The sequence below is a fragment of the Monodon monoceros genome, unplaced genomic scaffold (assembly GCF_005190385.1).
Source record: "Monodon monoceros isolate NGI ecotype Baffin Bay Population unplaced genomic scaffold, NGI_Narwhal_1 Super_Scaffold_14, whole genome shotgun sequence".
Classification (NCBI taxonomy): domain Eukaryota; kingdom Metazoa; phylum Chordata; class Mammalia; order Artiodactyla; family Monodontidae; genus Monodon; species Monodon monoceros.
The window spans coordinates 32,378,906-32,395,958 of NW_021703770.1; the positions used below are offsets into that span (position 1 = coordinate 32,378,906).

The 17,053-nt window shown below is 43.8% G+C and overlaps 1 protein-coding gene across 4 annotated transcripts in view; it reads right to left on the reverse strand.

The window, feature by feature from the left end:
- The window catches only part of GRHL2 (grainyhead like transcription factor 2), a 164,146-nt gene that overhangs the window by 10,301 nt on the left and 136,792 nt on the right, over nucleotides 1-17,053 (reverse strand). For 3 of the 4 annotated variants that reach the window (XM_029223039.1, XM_029223042.1, XM_029223041.1), the window contains exons 12-14: nucleotides 15,637-15,668; nucleotides 5,744-5,838; nucleotides 3,457-3,542 (exon numbers count right to left, since the gene is read on the reverse strand). In XM_029223039.1, coding sequence (XP_029078872.1) covers nucleotides 3,457-3,542; nucleotides 5,744-5,838; nucleotides 15,637-15,668 — 213 coding nt within the window. The remainder of the gene's footprint in view (nucleotides 1-3,456; nucleotides 3,543-5,743; nucleotides 5,839-15,636; nucleotides 15,669-17,053) is intronic. The other variant, XM_029223040.1, reaches the window with a different exon arrangement.

A 17,053-nucleotide genomic window follows, 5' to 3' on the forward strand; every position in this document is an offset into this window, starting at 1 on the left:
ATATATATATATATATATATATATATATATATATATATATATTCATTTATTTTATACAGTGTTTTATACAGTGTTTTTGTATTTAAAATTTTATTTATTTTTATGGCTGCATTGGGTCTTCGTTGCTGCACGCGGGCTTTCTCTAGTTGTGGCGAGCGGGGGCTACTCTTTGTTGCGGTGTGCAGGCTTCTCATTGCGGTGGCCTCTCTTGTTGGGGAGCACAGGCTCTAGGCATGTGGGCTTCAGTAGTTGCAACACACGGGCTCAGTAGTTGTGGCACATGGGCCCTAGAGCACGTGGGCTTCAGTAGTTGTGGCACGTAGGCTCAGCAGTTGTGGCTCGCAGACTCTAGAGCACAGGCTCAGTAGTTGTGGCGCACGGGCTTAGTTGCTCCGTGGCATGTGGGATCTTCCCGGACTAGGGATTGAACCTGTGTCCCCTGCATTGGCAGGCGAATTCTCAACCACTGTGCCACCAGGGAACTCCCTATATACAGTGTTTCTATGTGCTACTTTAAACACCTTGTATAGGAACTCATTTAATCCTCGAAACAACCCTACATCTGATTTTATCAGTATCTATCTTCATAATAATATCCCATATTATTATTACTCTCATTTCTGAAACGATGAACCTGGGGTACAGAGAGGTTGAGTAACTTGCCTAGGGTCACACTACTCTGAAGTGTCAGAGCTAGGATTTGAACCCTGACTGTGTGGGATCAACCATCATACACACTGCTTCTTGCCTGATGGCTTACTATTGCCTAAGCTTCTTTCCTTTGGTTGTTGTGAGCTGTGACTTGGAATGGTTATTCTTCTTGTAATAACTTTTCATGTGTGGACATCTCCCTAAGTGGACTTAAGTTGCTCAAGGGCTTAAGCTGGCTCTGCCACTCTGTGGAGCTCAGGAAACCCCACATCTGTAAATGACGGTGATGACATCTGACCTGCCAAGTTCACAGGGATATAGTGAAGCTCAAGTGAAGCAATGCATGTGAAATACATGCCACCCATAGCACTTGGCATGGTGGTACATACACAGTGGATGCTCAATTCAGTCAACAAATATATATGCTCAAACACCTGGGGATACACAGAAGACAGCAAGAGACAAAGCCCCTGTTCTCATGAACTTTACATTCTATTGGGGAAGAGAGAAACAAAAAAGCAGAGTTAACTCAGGGATTGTTTGGGTGGAAGTGAAGGTGACATTTAACCCCACTGTGATCCAGCGAGACCACAGCTACAGAACACTTGTAGAACTAGCCAGATGTCACAAACAGGAAAGGAAGACACCAAGGAAAAAGGCATAATGAATCAGTTCAGAATTGGTCTAGGTCAGTTGTTCTCACACCTGGCTGATCTCAGAATACCCTGAAGAACTGTTAAAAATACAGATTCCTGGGCTTCCCTGGGGGCGCAGTGGTTGAGAGTCCTCCTGCCGATGCAGGGGACACGGGTTCGTGCCCCAGTCCGGGAGGATCCCACATGCTGCAGAGCAGCTGGGCCCGTGAGCCATGGCCGCTGAGCCTGCGCGTCCGGAGCCTGTGCTCCGCAACGAGAGAGGCCACAACAGTGAGAGGCCCACATACCGCAAAAAAAAACCCCCCAAAAATGCAGATTCCTGCTGCTCCACTGCCCTCCCCCACCTCCACTTCAGCAGAACGGGAATCTGGGGTTGAGGACTGGGAATATGCATTCAAAACAGCTGCTAAAGTAATTTCAGCTTCACCACCATCCTAGGTAAGTCAGTTTCAGTAATATGATCTTAAAGGCCAGATTAAAGGTATGAAATTTGTTCAAAGGGCTTCTGTAGCTCATAAATCAATCTTCCAGTCATTTTAGGGTCATTTTAAAAAAATCCTAGTTAATTTGAAGAGAGATAGATGATACTTTTTGTTGTGTTCATTTCTGTGTTTGTTTTCCCTTTATGGGGTTGGGGGCAGACTCAGTAACAACAAACTCCATGCCAATGACAGATCCTGAGAACAGAAGAGATGACCAAACCCTCCAGCCAAGTGTTTCTTAGAGGGTGGTCCTCCGTGCCCTGCTCTGAATTGCCTAACAATGCCAACCACATTGGTAACATTCTTGTGCTTTTTAAAAAAAATGTCAGGTGAACAAATAAATAATTTTTTTACATATCATATGAATTCCCCACTTAAACCATTTAAAGTGTACAATTCGGTAGCATTTAGTACATTCACGATGTGCTGTGTGGTTCCAGGACAATTCATCACCCCAAAAGGAAGCGCATTAAGCAGACTTTCCTCACTCGCTTTTCCCCCAACTCCCGGCAACAACTAATCTGCTTTCTGTCTCGACGGATTTGCCTGTTCTTGATGTTTCCTATAAATTGTATGGTTATACAATGTGGCCTTACGTGTCTGGCTAGCAATTCCACTCCTCAGTATACACCCCAAAGAATTGAAAACAAGTATTCAAACAAACACCTGTAGCTGGATGTTCTTTGCAGCACTATTCACAATAGCCAAAGGGTGGCGGGGGGTGGAATCCAAATGTCCATCAACGGGTGAATGGAAAAACGAAATGTGGTATATCCATACAATGGAATATTATTCAGCCATAGAAAAGAATGAAGTACTGATTTATACTACAACATAGACGAACCTCAAAAACATTAGGCAAAGTGAAAGAAATCATCCACAAAAGACAACGTAGTGTATGATTCCACTTATAGTCACTGTCCTACACATTTTCACATATTACTCTATAGCCCAATATGCTGTTTCAATGCAGCAGTTTTCCAGACCAACAAAAATTCTAGACTGTCCCTTGCCAGTCCTGCTGTCTTCATCACCACAAAAACCCTGGATCTTCTACAAGATGGTTGTACAGGGGAGTGAGATATCATTTTCAATGTAGAGTCATATTCAGATGGATAATACATGGATAAAACATAAAATAACTTCCTGAGCCCAGGTTGGGTAATGCTAGACTAAACAGGGGATGAAAAGGGAGGGAGAGATTTCAGAATCTTACTTAAATCATTTTATAACTCTGCAATTTATATTTTTTTAACCTCTTTTAACCAAAAGAGGTCATATTTTATTTTGGATTACACTATCGCAGCTGGCAAGACACTTCCTAATCGTTTTTGTTCTGTATAGATTTGGAAGTTAAACGTATCTAATTTGGTTTCATGCAAAGAGACAAATGGAAACTCACAGTTTAAACTTTCTCTGTGGCATCTTACTCTGATTAGCCTTAAACTGACAGGGAATTGGCAGTTTTACAAAGTTTCCTTCTCCTTAAGATGCTAATAATAAGCCAGACAGGGTGGAAATCAGTGTCCCCATAAATCTCTGCTTTTTCTTTTTCCTTGAGAAAGCTCATTCCAGGGCCATCTCAAAGGCTGCATTTTAATAAATGGATTTCAGCTCAGGAGACTACATGCCGGTTTCTCGGAGGCTGAAGGGGGTTCATTGCTTACCGCTTCCATCAGGCCCCTCACGGTGGGGGATTTCAACATCAAGGCGTCAAACACATCGTCTGTCTCCTTCCTCACGTACAAAAGCACTGAAAGAGAAGGGATGGGAAGCCGTGACTGTGGAGCCCACGCAGCTGCCCCAGAAGACTGCTTCCCACCAGTGGCTGTTACAGATGAACATTCTGTAACTTCTTCCTGTAACCCCCAACAGAAAAATGTAATTTCCAGCAGGCTGACCCTAAGGAAACCCCAAACCATGTTCTATTGGGTTAGCCAAAAAGTTTGAACCACCCGAACGAACTTTTTGGCCAGCCCAATATTTAAATGAGGGCCGCTTCCATTGGATTTACAGACCTCTTCTTGGAAAATCATTGTCTTTAAAATAGTGTGGCTGCTACTTCTGCTGTAGGAGCCCCTGGAATGGGTTAAAGGGGACATGGCAGCGGGTTGATGGGCTGCAGTGCCACCATCTCCTGCTGGGCTTGTTGATAGCCACACCTGCATGCTGGGCTTACAGCTCACCCCCAGGGCCTGCCCAGAGAGGCAGCTCTCATTAACTGTGTATCTGTGGATAGCAATCACTCCACTAACATAGCAGTAACCATTATCAGGCATCCCAGAGCTTGTACAGACAAAGGCAACCGACTCCCATGACTTTGAGAGAGCCACACTGAGAAGTGGCTACAAAGGCAAAACAAATAACGGCATTGGTGATAATTACAGTCATTCTCTGTCCTGGAGAACTTTTAACAAACAACGGGCACTGTCACTGACCCTGACTCCTTGTGCCTCTCAAAGCCCAGCTCAGCGTAGGAGCTCCAGGCGAGGGGCTCAGTAACTCCACTGTCCTTTTCCAAAGAAAAGCCACTCCTGGGAGAACGAGTTCTCTATTGCTGGAAGGTTGCAGTGCCCTCATGTGTCCCTATGAGTGAGATGTTTCAAAGGCCGTAACTTTGCATTTTGTCACAGCAATTCCTGATGGCAATTTTTGTGCAGACTTTGCAACCTCAAAATATCTGAAAAACACAAGCTTTGGACCAGCCAGCATGTACTAAATATGGATGTAAGCTACTATTACTTTGGCCCGTGTGATCCTTGATTTCCATATAACATTGCCCTCATTCTAAAGGATGAGATATAAAAGGCATGCAGGAATGGAGCTCAAAATGCACTCGAATATTTGACAGTGAGCCTGTGAAGTCGGAAAACCCTTTATAGGTTTAAATATTACTACTGTAATTAACACTACTCAGGTGTTTACACTCTTTGAATTCTGAAATGCTCATTACTCATTCACAATTATGATAATATTCCTTAACTAGATCCAGGCCTAAAAATAAAACTAATAATTATATTAGTGAAGATGGAGTGCTTACTATGTACTGGGCACTTGAGTTTGGTGTTTTACATACATTAACTCATAAGCCTCCCTCTGTGACGTAGGTACTCTTGTCACCCCATTTTACAAGTGAGGACTCCAAGGTGCAGAGGACCTTCCCAAGGTCACGTGACTCGATGTGGCTGAGGGAGGCTACACAGGGGATGCTCTCGACCATTATGCAAATTCCATTTCAACAAATAGGAAAAAAAAAATTCTCAGTAACAAAAACCTCAAGCCTGTGCAGATGGTGGACGTACGGTAACCTGACTCATTAAAAGTCCAGTGCTGTAAGCAGAAGGTCTGTGGAAGCTCTTGGTGTTGGCTACAGCAGGATGTGGGGAGAAAAGCCACCACCTCCCCTTTCCCCTTACTCCCAGGAGGGACAGTGAGTCAGCACAGCATCGAGATGCTGAGCAAGACACTGACAGGCCTGTGCTTCGTTTCTTATTCTCTCGGTGAAGCGGGATAAGATCCCTGACTGAGAGAAAATGAGTAAGTTGTGATGTCACAGAAAACAGGTTCCCTGACTTGTACCGTGATTAATCGTTTGCGTCTGCTGAAGGATTCTCAGCTGCTGGTGCTTATGAGAGGGTATTGTCAAACACAGCACGAGTTTCTTTTTAACCTTATATCTCACTGCTGGATGAGTCAGTATATTCACTACATTTCCCTAAAGGTAAAGGAAAGAATCAGTGCCCAGGAAGAATAAATGTTTGCTTAGGGTGTTTAAAAAGATAAGGTTTAAAGCAAAGGAGAAGACTGTGGACTTCCTGGGTCAATAAAAGCATCCCCAGGCTAGCACGGAACCACAGGGACATGGGCCGGGCCGGGGGCTCTTCTCAGTGAAATGTCCCCACCAGCATTCCTAATTGGAGCAACACCGGGGAAGGGCCTCAACGGGAACGGTACCTCGCTTCATCCCTTCTTCCTTCATCTGCTTAGAAGGTGCTGGACCAAACTCCTCTTCCATGGGCCTGAACATCCGTTTCACAAGGACACTGCTGCTAGAAAAGGTGAGGAGAAAGTGTTAATTAAGGAAGGCACCCGGGGTGCCAACAAAAAGGTGTATGGATGTGTCAGTCCCTATCTTTTCCCTTTGTTTACGCCATCCCTTATCACAACTGGATCCACACACCAACCTCCTGCGTCCCCCTCACAGGTCCCAAGTCTGCATGTGGGGCAGAACACACATGCCAATATCTTTCATGCATGGCCCTGAGACATCCTCCTTGCTGCTGAACATGGATCCACCGAGGTGAGACCTCTGGGTTTTACCCATTCCGTTCTGCACCTAACCCCCCCTTCCTGCTCAGAAGACCAGGGCTGGGGATGCGGGCCTGAGCCCTGTGTTTGTGTGGTCTGCAAGTTACACAGCCCGTCCCACCTAGCTAGGGCCTGGGTGTCCTGCACCTTCTCGCCAGCCCCGAGGGCACAGCGTGACCTCTGGAAATGGCACAGGCCTGCCTCGCTGGTTCTAAGTTATGAGGCTGCCCTCGGTTCCTGCTGTTCCACAACTCCATCAGCTTGGAGCAGAGGAGACTGCAGTGGCTGAGGTTCCTTAGACCCCGCCCTTCCTTCCTCATGGGAGAGGGTTTAGGTCCCCCTTCCTGAGGGCCCATGGGCCCCCAACTGGCCAGTTCTGGTGGCTCTGCATTTCCTCCCAAAGTCTCTGTCTTTCTGGGCACTCTAGGGAAGGGAGGGCTGTTCCAGAGGAAGGAAATTAGAAGAACAGATTGTCACTGAGGAGAAGTCATAGCCGCTGAGTGTCCCCTCAAACTCATATGCTGAAACCCTAACCCCCAGGAGGATGGTATTCAGAGGTCCGGGCATTGAGAGGTAATTAGGCCCTGAGGGTGGAGCCTCCATGATGGGAGTGTCTTTATAAGAAAGGGACACCCTCTCTCTTTCTGCCATGTGAGGACACAGCAAGAGGATGGTGATCTGCAGGCCAGAAAAGGGTCCTCACCAGACACCGACCATACTGGCACCCTGATCTCAGACTTCCAGCCTCCAGAACTTTGAAAAATACATTTCTGTTATTTAAGCCACCCAGTTTATGGTATTTTGTTATAGCAGCCCAAACTGACTAAAACACTGAGAAAATGCCCCTGCATGGAGTCTTACGGTCCTTTAAGCCCTCAAGAGAGCAGGTGTAGGTTTTTAGAAGACTTTAATCTCTCTGGGGATTCCTGGAACCAGGCACATGAAGCAATGCCAGATAGGCAGTTCAGCAGAATTGTTAAAACCTGAGATCTGGGTCCAGACTACCTTGGTTTAAACCCCTGCTTTGCAGACTCACAGACATAGAAAACAAACTTATGGTTACCAAAGGGGAAAGGGCGGGAGGGATAAATTAGGAGTTTGGGATTAAAATATATGCACTACTCTATATAATATAGATAACCAAGAAGGACCTGCTGTGTAGCACAGGGAACTCTACTCAGTATCTTATTGTAATAACCCGTAAGCTATAAGGGAAAAGAGTCTGAAAAATTATATGTATAACTGAATCACTTTGCTGTACACCTGAAACTAACACAACACAGCAAACCAACTATATTTCAATTAAAAATTTAAAAAATAAACCCCTGCTTTGCAATCTGCTAGCTACGGAAACATGGACAAATTGTTCAACTGCCCTGAGCCAACAGCCTCTTTAAAAGGAGGCTGTTGAGAGGATTAAATGAATTCAACATAATGTAAATTCAAACTCACAAAGTTGCCTGATACATTGTAAGTACTATAGAAGTGTTAGTTAGAGATGATGATGTTCATGATGATCATGATAATTAAAGTTGGAGAGATCTGAGGAAGAGACATACGGGGAAGAGTACATAAGGCAGACAGTTTGGAAGAGCTCAAAGTTTCCATTCACTATCAGATAGCAAACAGTCCAAACTACCACTTTGGCCCAGTTTAAGGGCTAAAGTTGGAAAAGCTTCCTGCATCAGAGACTGACATTATATCAATCCCAAGCTTCCAAGATAATACAAAACCCTGCTCCGGGGCTTCCCTGGTGGCGCAGTGGTTGAGAGTCCGCCTGCCAATGCAGGGGGCACAGGTTCGTGCCCCGGTCCGGGAAGATCCCACATGCCGCGGAGCGGCTGGGCCCGTGAGCCATGGCCGCTGAGCCTGCGCGTCCGGAGCCTGTGCTCCGCGACGGGAGAGAACACAACAGTGAGAGGCCAGTGTACTGCAAACAAACAAACAAAAAAACCTGCTCCAAAGCCAAGTCCCTATTGGCATCATTGTCATTAAGAAGCTCTTTTTATCAATTCTTAACTGGAGCTAATGGTGGGGTCCAGTGGTAGAAAGAACACATGGTATAAAACTGTGGACAGTCCAGAAAGTACTTCTATTAATTCTAATAGTTTAAAGTATTAAACCAACAAGGCTTTAAATTACCACCTTCTACTCTAGGTGGTCCAACATTATGTTTATGAGCCCTTAATAAGACCACGCTTTTCATCAAAGCACTTTACATCTCCCTGGTCAATTAAGTCTGATGAACACTCTGTGAGCCAGCAGCGCAAGGACCAATCTTATCCCTATTTCAGTGATGACCAAACTAAGGCTCAGGGCGTTATGTGTCTTAGGCAGGGCAACGCAGCTAAAACAGTGAAACAGGCTGTTGAGAGAACCCAGCTCTGAGGAGCAACCTCATGATAAAGTGCTCGATAAATGTGAGATGACGATGAGTGAGGGTATGAGAAATGATATTCAGAGTCAGCCTTCTATTTTATTCCATAGTAAGTCAAACTATGGAAATAGCCAGAAAAAAAACTCAAACTCAAGTCCCAGCTGAAGGTGGTAATAGGTTTTTAGAGCACTGTTCCCTCTATCTTTCCCTCACTTTTCTTTAAAACCATAAAAGCGGGTCATATTATTCTGTCATGTCTTGGAGCTGGACTGACCATGACCCTGGGAGCAGAAGATTAAAAATCTATTGACATTGCTGTCAATGACCAGTAGGTTAATAATGGGTAAATAGCCTGAAACGTCACCAGACACTCTTTCATGCTGTGTTAGGGTTCCTAAACTAGGGATTTTCTTTCTCTCAGGAAAGATTTATTTACATTTTTCCAGGTCTGTTGACTTTTGACAGCACCCCATTCTGAGCATGACAAACTTTGCCATTAAAATAACATCTTGGATAAACCACATTTCTCTTGGGAGTTCAGAAATGTTTTTTCACACTTTCAAATCTATAAACCCAGTAGGAGTCAATAAGCTTGTGTGGTCTGAATTCAATGGTTTCATTTCTTCTTAAAGCAAGGTGAGAAAAGAAGGGCAGAAATGACTGCCCAATTGATAGAAAGAGTAAGGATTTCAGGTCTCCTAATGTCCTGTTCAATTGCACTGGCTTGTAGCACAAAAGGACAAGAACAAGGAGAAGGTGCTTTCTCTGACATCAATCTCCATCCCATGGGCACAACATGTTAACATGTAGAGGGACTCCAGTTCCAACAACATACAAAATCATTGCTTTGTGGGGTCAATGTCAGGGAAAGCAAGTCCCTGAGGTGTAAACAAAGGATGGCTAAGTTTCATCAGAAGAAAAACTGGGAAGGTGTTTGGATCTGAAGCCTGTCTCTGGACATACTTGGCAATGTTGAGCCCTACCTATCAGGCTGAACCACACTAGGCATCAGTACCTAGGTGAGGAGGTACCAAAATAAAGCATGGAAAGGAGGTGCAGGCACCATGGAGACATGGTTTATCTAGTTCACAACTCTGCTTACGGCCTGTGTAGGCTGATGACCACGTCTGCCCTAAATAAATTAACATCCTTACCCGTTGTTAGCCTCAGAAAAGAGGAGGTGCTCTTATGTTCAAGTCCTCACAAAGTCTTTCACATTATGGAGTAGAATCTCAATTAGTTTATTTTCAACAATAAATCACTCTGGGGAAGAACCTATCATCCCCAAATGACTTTAATCGATGCTAGTTCAGGGTCTTGATAGAAGTTCATCTGACACACTCAGTAAACACAAACCAAAATCAACAAACAAACCCCACATATGTTTATAATTATGGTAGTTAAGAGCTTACAATTGAAAGTAGTAAATAACTAGGTCAGTAGGCCCCAGAAGGATCATTTTAAGAGGAAATACAGATATTTCTGTTTCTGGCTAAGATGTTGTATCTTGTGGCAAACCAAGCAATGTTCCAGCCAAGAACAATGTAAGTAACTGTAAATATATATATATATATATATTTAATCTTATTGACAGTATTGGACACTACTGTTGAGTCAGCCAGAACCTGAGAGCTGAGATCTCAGAGGAGAAAAATGCGAGAGGTGAGCTGATAGTCAGTGGGCCACTTTCCTCTCGAAGCATTTGCCATTTCTCAGCTGGGAGTAGAGGATGGTGATCTCAGCAGAGGCACATACTTAATGGCAGAGAAGTCTGCACAGCTTTTGTCAATCTTATGGTGTTAGAGAAACAGAAATTGGTGTTTAGGGCTGCAAAGCTATTCAGGACTAACAGGAAAACTTCCAGAGAGTAGAGAAGCACAGAGAAGTAAGCCAGACACTGCAGTATTCCTTCCCAGTTACTTGCCAAGTTTTTAAGCTGCACAGGATAAGAGAGTAAGAAGTTAAGCAGAAAGCCCTTGAAACTCATAGAGGAGGTTTGGGTAGTCTCCCCATGCTAAGGAGACAAAAATTGAACTTCAAGCTCCATGAAGGAAAAAGACCCATAGAAAGTCCCTCAAAGGTACAATCTACGAGTTAGGATGAATTAGAGGTCATCTGAGGTTAAAATAAACTGCAACCCAGCTTTGGGTCAGTTCTGTCCCTGACTCAGTTATGGTGATCTGTTAACTAAGGCTACATACCAGAGGATAGGGAAAACCTTCATAAGGAAAAATATGGTCATCCAGAGCCTCCATAATTTTTATGTATATTGTTCATCATTCAATGATTATCAAATATTAAACAGGACCAAGGGAAAAACATACAATAGAAACAGACCCAGATAACATACTTATAGCACAGTTATTATTATGTTCATGAAAATAAACGACAAGACATTTAGAATTGAAGTTCATTAAAATAAACCAATTAAGTGGAAGTCCTAGAACTAAAAAGTGCAATAATTAAAATTAATAACTCAATAGATGGGTTTAGTATATTGAACCTAGCAGAAGAGAGGATTTGAGAGTTAGGTCAATAGAAAATATCCAGGCTGGAGCATGGTGAGTAAAGAAGATGGACAGTTTAGAAAAGAACATAAAAAACACAGGGACAGAATAAAAAACTCTAATACACATTTAGAGTCTCAAAGGAGTGGGGAGAGAACAGGGAAGAGCACTATTTGAAGAGATAACAGCCAAGAATGTCCCAAAACTGATGAAAGACATCAACCCACAGATTCAATGAGTGGTATAAAATACCAAGCAGGGGGAAAAAGAAAGTACAAAGAAAACCCACACGTAGAAACATCATAAAAAATTTGAAAACCTGAGAGGAAGAGAAAAATTTTAAAGCAGTCTTTCCCAAATGAAAGGAAAAAGAAAGGGAGGAAGGAAGGAAGGATGGAAGGAAGGAAGGGAAGAAAGAAAAGATTACATTTTAAATAGCAACAATAAGACAGCTGACTTCTCAACAAAAAATGATGGAAACCAAAACTGAAAGAAGGTAACTGCCAACTTGGAATTTGATACCTAACAGAAATACCCTAGAAAAGCGATTACAAAATAAAAACATTTACAACAAATAAACAAATATGAGAGAATTCTTTGCCAAAAGTTCCACAACAAAAGAATTATTAAACAGAATTCTTCTGGCAATAGGAAAAGGATCCCATGTATAACAATCACTTTGCTATACACTAGGAATTAACACAACATTGTAAATCAACTATACTTCAATTTAAAAAAAAAAAAATAGGAAAAGGATCCCAAAGAGAAACAGAGAAATAAAGGAAGGAATGAAGAGCAACAGAGAGGGCAAATGTAGGTTAAATTTATAAAAGAAGGCAAAGCTTAGTTCTAAGAGTCTTTAGTTCAAATCTTCTAATTTGCAAAATGGCTAACTAGTATACAAGCAAGAATAACTGGTACTAATGTAAGAAACTGGTAAAAATCTGCTACTCTGAGGGATGGTAAACATGATTTTCATTTCCTTAAATATTTTCTAAAAATCTTCCTTGTATATCTGATGCAGATTTGAGTATTACTGGGTGGATTTTTTAACTGCAATATCTAACAGTAAAAATAAAAACACATCAATTGAAAAGGGGGTGGGCCTGGAAATTCCCCAGTGGTCCAGTGGTTAAAACGGTGCTTACACTGCCGTGGGCCTGGGTTCAATCCCTGGTCTGTCTGGTTTTTCTTTCCATTTTTCTTCATCTTCCTCTCTTCCATTTCTCAATGAAGTATCATTTATTTAGGGCCTGAAAAGGAACCTTGGCAACAATAATAGCTCTGTTTTTTTGAAAGCATCTTCCATGTGTCAGGGCACTTTACGTATTAATGCTTTTAATAATTCTAGCAGGTAGGTATTAATATTTGCTATTTTTAGATGAGGGAACTGAGGCCCCAAAAGGTTGTTATCTTAAGTTACACAGCTTGTAAGATCAATGCAAGACTCAAATCATGGCTGACTGGCTCTAGAGCAGTGGTTCTCAAACATTGCGTGCATTAGAATCACCTGGAGACTTTAAAAAGGTCTCCATGCCTGAGCTGCACCCATCTGCCAATTAAGTCAAAATCCCCGGAGACGGTCCCTGTATGTGAGTATTTTTTTAACTCCCCAGCTTGATTCTGATATGCAGCGAGAGACCTGCTGCTCAGAGATGGTGTCCAAAAGCCTCTGTATCTGTTGTAGCCCCTGCCTAGGAAACAAGCCTGCATGGGGTCTGTGATGCCCAAGTTCAGCACCAGAAGTCACCCCAAATACTTATCACTGGACAGGGAGGCAGGAGCAAATAGGTGTTCCTATTTTTGTTTAGTTTAGGTACTTAGCTGATGATGGCTCCCCATCCCACCTCATCCGAATTTTCTCTAGTTTCTCTCTTTAATTGCACTCAGGTTTGCCGGCACTTCAGGCCAAAAAGCTCTCCTCCTCATGAACAAGTCCGTGTCTGGCCACCACTCCAGCTTTGGAGTAGTCGGGAGAGGGCCCTGGTGCACCTGGGCAGGCTGTGTCCTCCAGCTGGTGGCTGCCTGAATGACGCTCTCCAACACTCAGTTAGATGCTTTAATACTAACTGATTTATGCCTGGCAGGGAGAGAGAAGAACTGGCCAGACAGTCCTGATCTGATGAAGGCTAAGCGAATGCCCATGAAGGTGGTTCTCCCCAGGGCTCGGTGGACTGACCCCCTCCGCCAGGTACACTCTCCTAGGCTTGTCACAACCTGGGTCCGAAAATCCAAACGGTGTGCCTTTGTCAAGGCCAGAGAGCCATCACGATGAGGGCCTGTCTCTGGATGCTTCCTTGGCAGCCACAGATCAAGAATTACGAGGGTTAGGTGATGGGGCGTGATGGCTAAAGGCAGGCGATGGGAGTGCAGCTAGAACCAGGTTCAAATCCTGCCTCTGTCACTCACCAGCTGTGCGGCTTAGAAGTTTCTCGATCTTTTGAAGTTTCAGTTTCCTCATTATAAAGTAGAAGTAAGTATAGCATCTTCCCTATGGGAATTTTGGAAGAATCCAATAAAATAATCCATAGAAAGCACTTAGGACAGTGCCTAGCCAAGGTATCCAGTGACTGTTGATTACCACTTTTACATGTAACCATAGCCAAGTCCTACTATGTGTTAACACTGGGCTCCAAGGCCGCCCATATTGCTCAATCGAACTCTAATTAGAAGATGGTTAAGAGTAAGAGCCTTGGGCCTCAGGCCTCAAGATTCTGCAATAAAAGAGGGGAATTGTTACAGAGAGGCCAGGCCAAAAGAGGTAAAAGTAGGTCAATTAGCCACCTAAATGTTGCCGACTTGCAGGGAAGGACAGTTAGGCTGAGGGAGATTCACAAGCGCAGCCTGCACATGCAAGAGCATTTAGGTCCCCGGCATTTCTTATTCATAACACTCAATTTTCTCACAAGAGATCTTACAGATCGTCTTATACAAAATCCTCATTTTACGATGGAGGGCACCGAAGCCCAGAGGCCAGGGAGGTGGCCCCAGGCTTCACACTGGTGAGCGACAGCCCGGGAGTAGAACACGGGCTTCCTCAGCTCAGAGTCAACGTTCTTTCCGTGACACCACCCTGTCCTTTGTAAACTATGTGAACAACAGATTACAATTGCTCGTGCTAAGCGTCTCTGTTCATTCCCACCACTGGAATATATTGCCTCTGTACCAAGACAAAAAGAACAATCTAATTATGTATTTAGAAAATTTGGAACTCAGAATTTAGAGGTCAAATCCTGGACAAGGCTCTGTTCCTAAGCAATTAGGGAATTATTAGGCTCTTTGGAGATTCTCTATCCTTTAGAGGGTGGCACACTTTTTCTGTAAAGTAAATATTTAGGCTTTCCAGGCTAGACAGACGGTCTCTGCTTGCAACTACAGCAGCGTCTCTGTACTCAGCTCTGCTGTGGTAGCACCAAGACAGCCAGAGACAAGACACGAAGGCATGAATGCGGCTGTATTCCAATTAAGCTTCATTTGTGGGCACTTGAATCTCATAGTTTTCAAGTGTCATGCAATATTATTCTTCTTTGGGATTTTTTCAACCATTTAAAAATGTTTGCAGACAGTACAAAAAGTATTGGGCCTTGATTTGGCCCTTAGGCTATAGTTCCCTGAGCTCTGCTCTAGGAAATGAGCTCAAGAATACCTGCTGGGCCTCCCTGGTGGCACAGTGGTTGGGAGTCCGCCTGCCGATGCAGGGGACATGGGTTCGTGCCCCAGTCTGGGAGGATCCCGCATGCCGCGGAGCGGCTGGGCCCGTGAGCCATGGCCGCTGGGCCTGCGCGTCCGGAGCCTGTGCTCCGCTTCGGGAGAGGCCACAGCAGTGAGAGGCCAGCGTACTGCAAAAAAAAAAAAAAAAAAAAAAAAAAAAAAGAATACCTGCTCCACTTACTTCACTTTGAAATGTTTTACAAGTAAATATGTTAATTGCATAGGGAAGAATAGGGAAGCCCTGGTTTGACTATAGTTTGAAAAACCAGTGATCTAGAGAGTTTAGTTATACACATGTAATTAATGCAAACCAAGACTTTAGTTGTATGTAAGTAATGTTATGTAGATGAAAAATGAACGTAGATCTAGATTGCTTTAAGAGAAAAACAGTATCCAGGTCATAAGAAGAAATTATCCCAATATAATCTCCAACTCATGTGGTTCAAGAACATGTGTATTTCTGAGAGCCAGCTTTAAGGAGACTGTTAACAAATCTGGCGGTACCCCCTGGAGGGGGAATTAAGATGTTGAGAGGTAAAACTATGTTTGAATGAGGAGGAAAGGTTGAGACTTATCCAGAGAGCAGAAATAGAGCCAATGGGTCAAAAGAAGACAGACATCAGTTCAACAGACAAACTTCCTGGAGCTGGAACTGGCCAACAGTATCATGAGTATCAGAATATTCCCATCACTGGGAACATTCAAGTAGAAGCTGGCTGACCACCTATCAAGGATGCAGTACACTGTGCTCCATCTGCCTGGAAGGAGAATGGCATTCCCCAGCCTCCTTCCAGACAATCCCCAGAGTCAAGCCTCTCCTAGCTCTGAGTCTGGAGGCTGAGCAGACATTCTCACTCCCTGCCCCATTACCCTGTGCTTGGAAACCCATTTCTACTGACATACACTGACTTTGGGTGCTTGAGTGAAAAGACCGAGTGTCTTACCCTTCTCGTTCATCATCCGTGTTGTAATACACCTGTGGAGCAAAACAACAGGCTTACTGTAGGCTGGACACAAGGAACAGAAATATGTTACATGATGCACAGACTTTCCTAAGGCATTATGCTGTCTCAGAAAAGACAAAAGACAAATCTGTTTAATGATGCTGCACATGTGTGTCTGAGGAAATACACATTTAACCTCTTCACAGTCTCCCTAGGGTTAATTCTTAGAGTTTAATGAACTAAAATTGGAAATCAGATTACCTATAGCCCTAAGCCAAATCTTGCTTTTGACATTAAGGAAATATTTTAGCAAGATCTAAAAATCATTGTTTACAAAGGCCTTGGAGCAGGGCCTGTGAGTAACCAATCCCATCCAGTCCACAGGAGAGCTGACTCCAGACAGAGTGCTTTGGAGAAGAGAGCAGAACAGGAAGTCCCCACGGCAGTAACCCCAGGCCTCTGTTTTTTCCCCAAAGGGACCTGGGTTACCCTGGCATCCCACGACCACAAAAATCTAGGCGTCAACTACCCTCCGGCCAGGAAAGGTCATTTAGCTCTAGGAGGTGTTCTGGCCAGAAGGAAAAGACACTTCTTTTGGTGGCCAGCATGGCAGCAGGCAGAATCAGAATTAAAGACATTATGAAGCATCCTTATTTTATGCAACTCTGGAAATCCAGAGGGTACCCGCTATGTATGCTAAGTCCTCTTCATCCAATTATTTATGACAATTAATTGTGGGCCTTTTGTGAGCTTTAACTATGTGCTGCAGGACCATTTCCATTTGGGTGAAGAATGAAACTCAAGTTAGTATCCAACATTCACACATTAACTTCAAAGTCACCTCTGGCTCTAGTCCATTTCTTCACTGTCCCTGCTGCAGCCACCTGGGAGAGAAACAGCTGTGTCTAGACTGACACTCTCCGTGGAAACTTTCTCAAAGGCTCGTGGCAGTTCCTGGGATGCTGCCAAACCCAAACTTAGTTGTATAACAAAGCTGGTTACCTGGAACTCTTTGGGAATGAGTCATTCTAGACATTAGCTCGGATTTCCACAGGGAACGTTTTCCTCTTAAACTTTTTAATGTCTATGGTTGTACTGTATACTTTGTTTCTTCTTAAACAGAGAACAATGAAGGTAACACGTTTCCTCCCCAGACCCCACGTTTCAGTGTGGCATCAGAGCACTGACATGTGCTAGTAATGGGACTGTCTATTTAGATGCATATAGAGTGACCCACATAAGCAAGGGAGCCTGAGCCATAGCACTGGACACACAACTGGATGTGGAGGAAAGGTTCCTGATGTTGGCTTGTCTTTTGCTGGTTTCTTTAAATGTGGCATAATACATCCACTCTGCTGCACCACCCTGGTAGGGTAATGGACAGCTCTCTGCAAAGGTGACGGGTGACCCAAAGCTG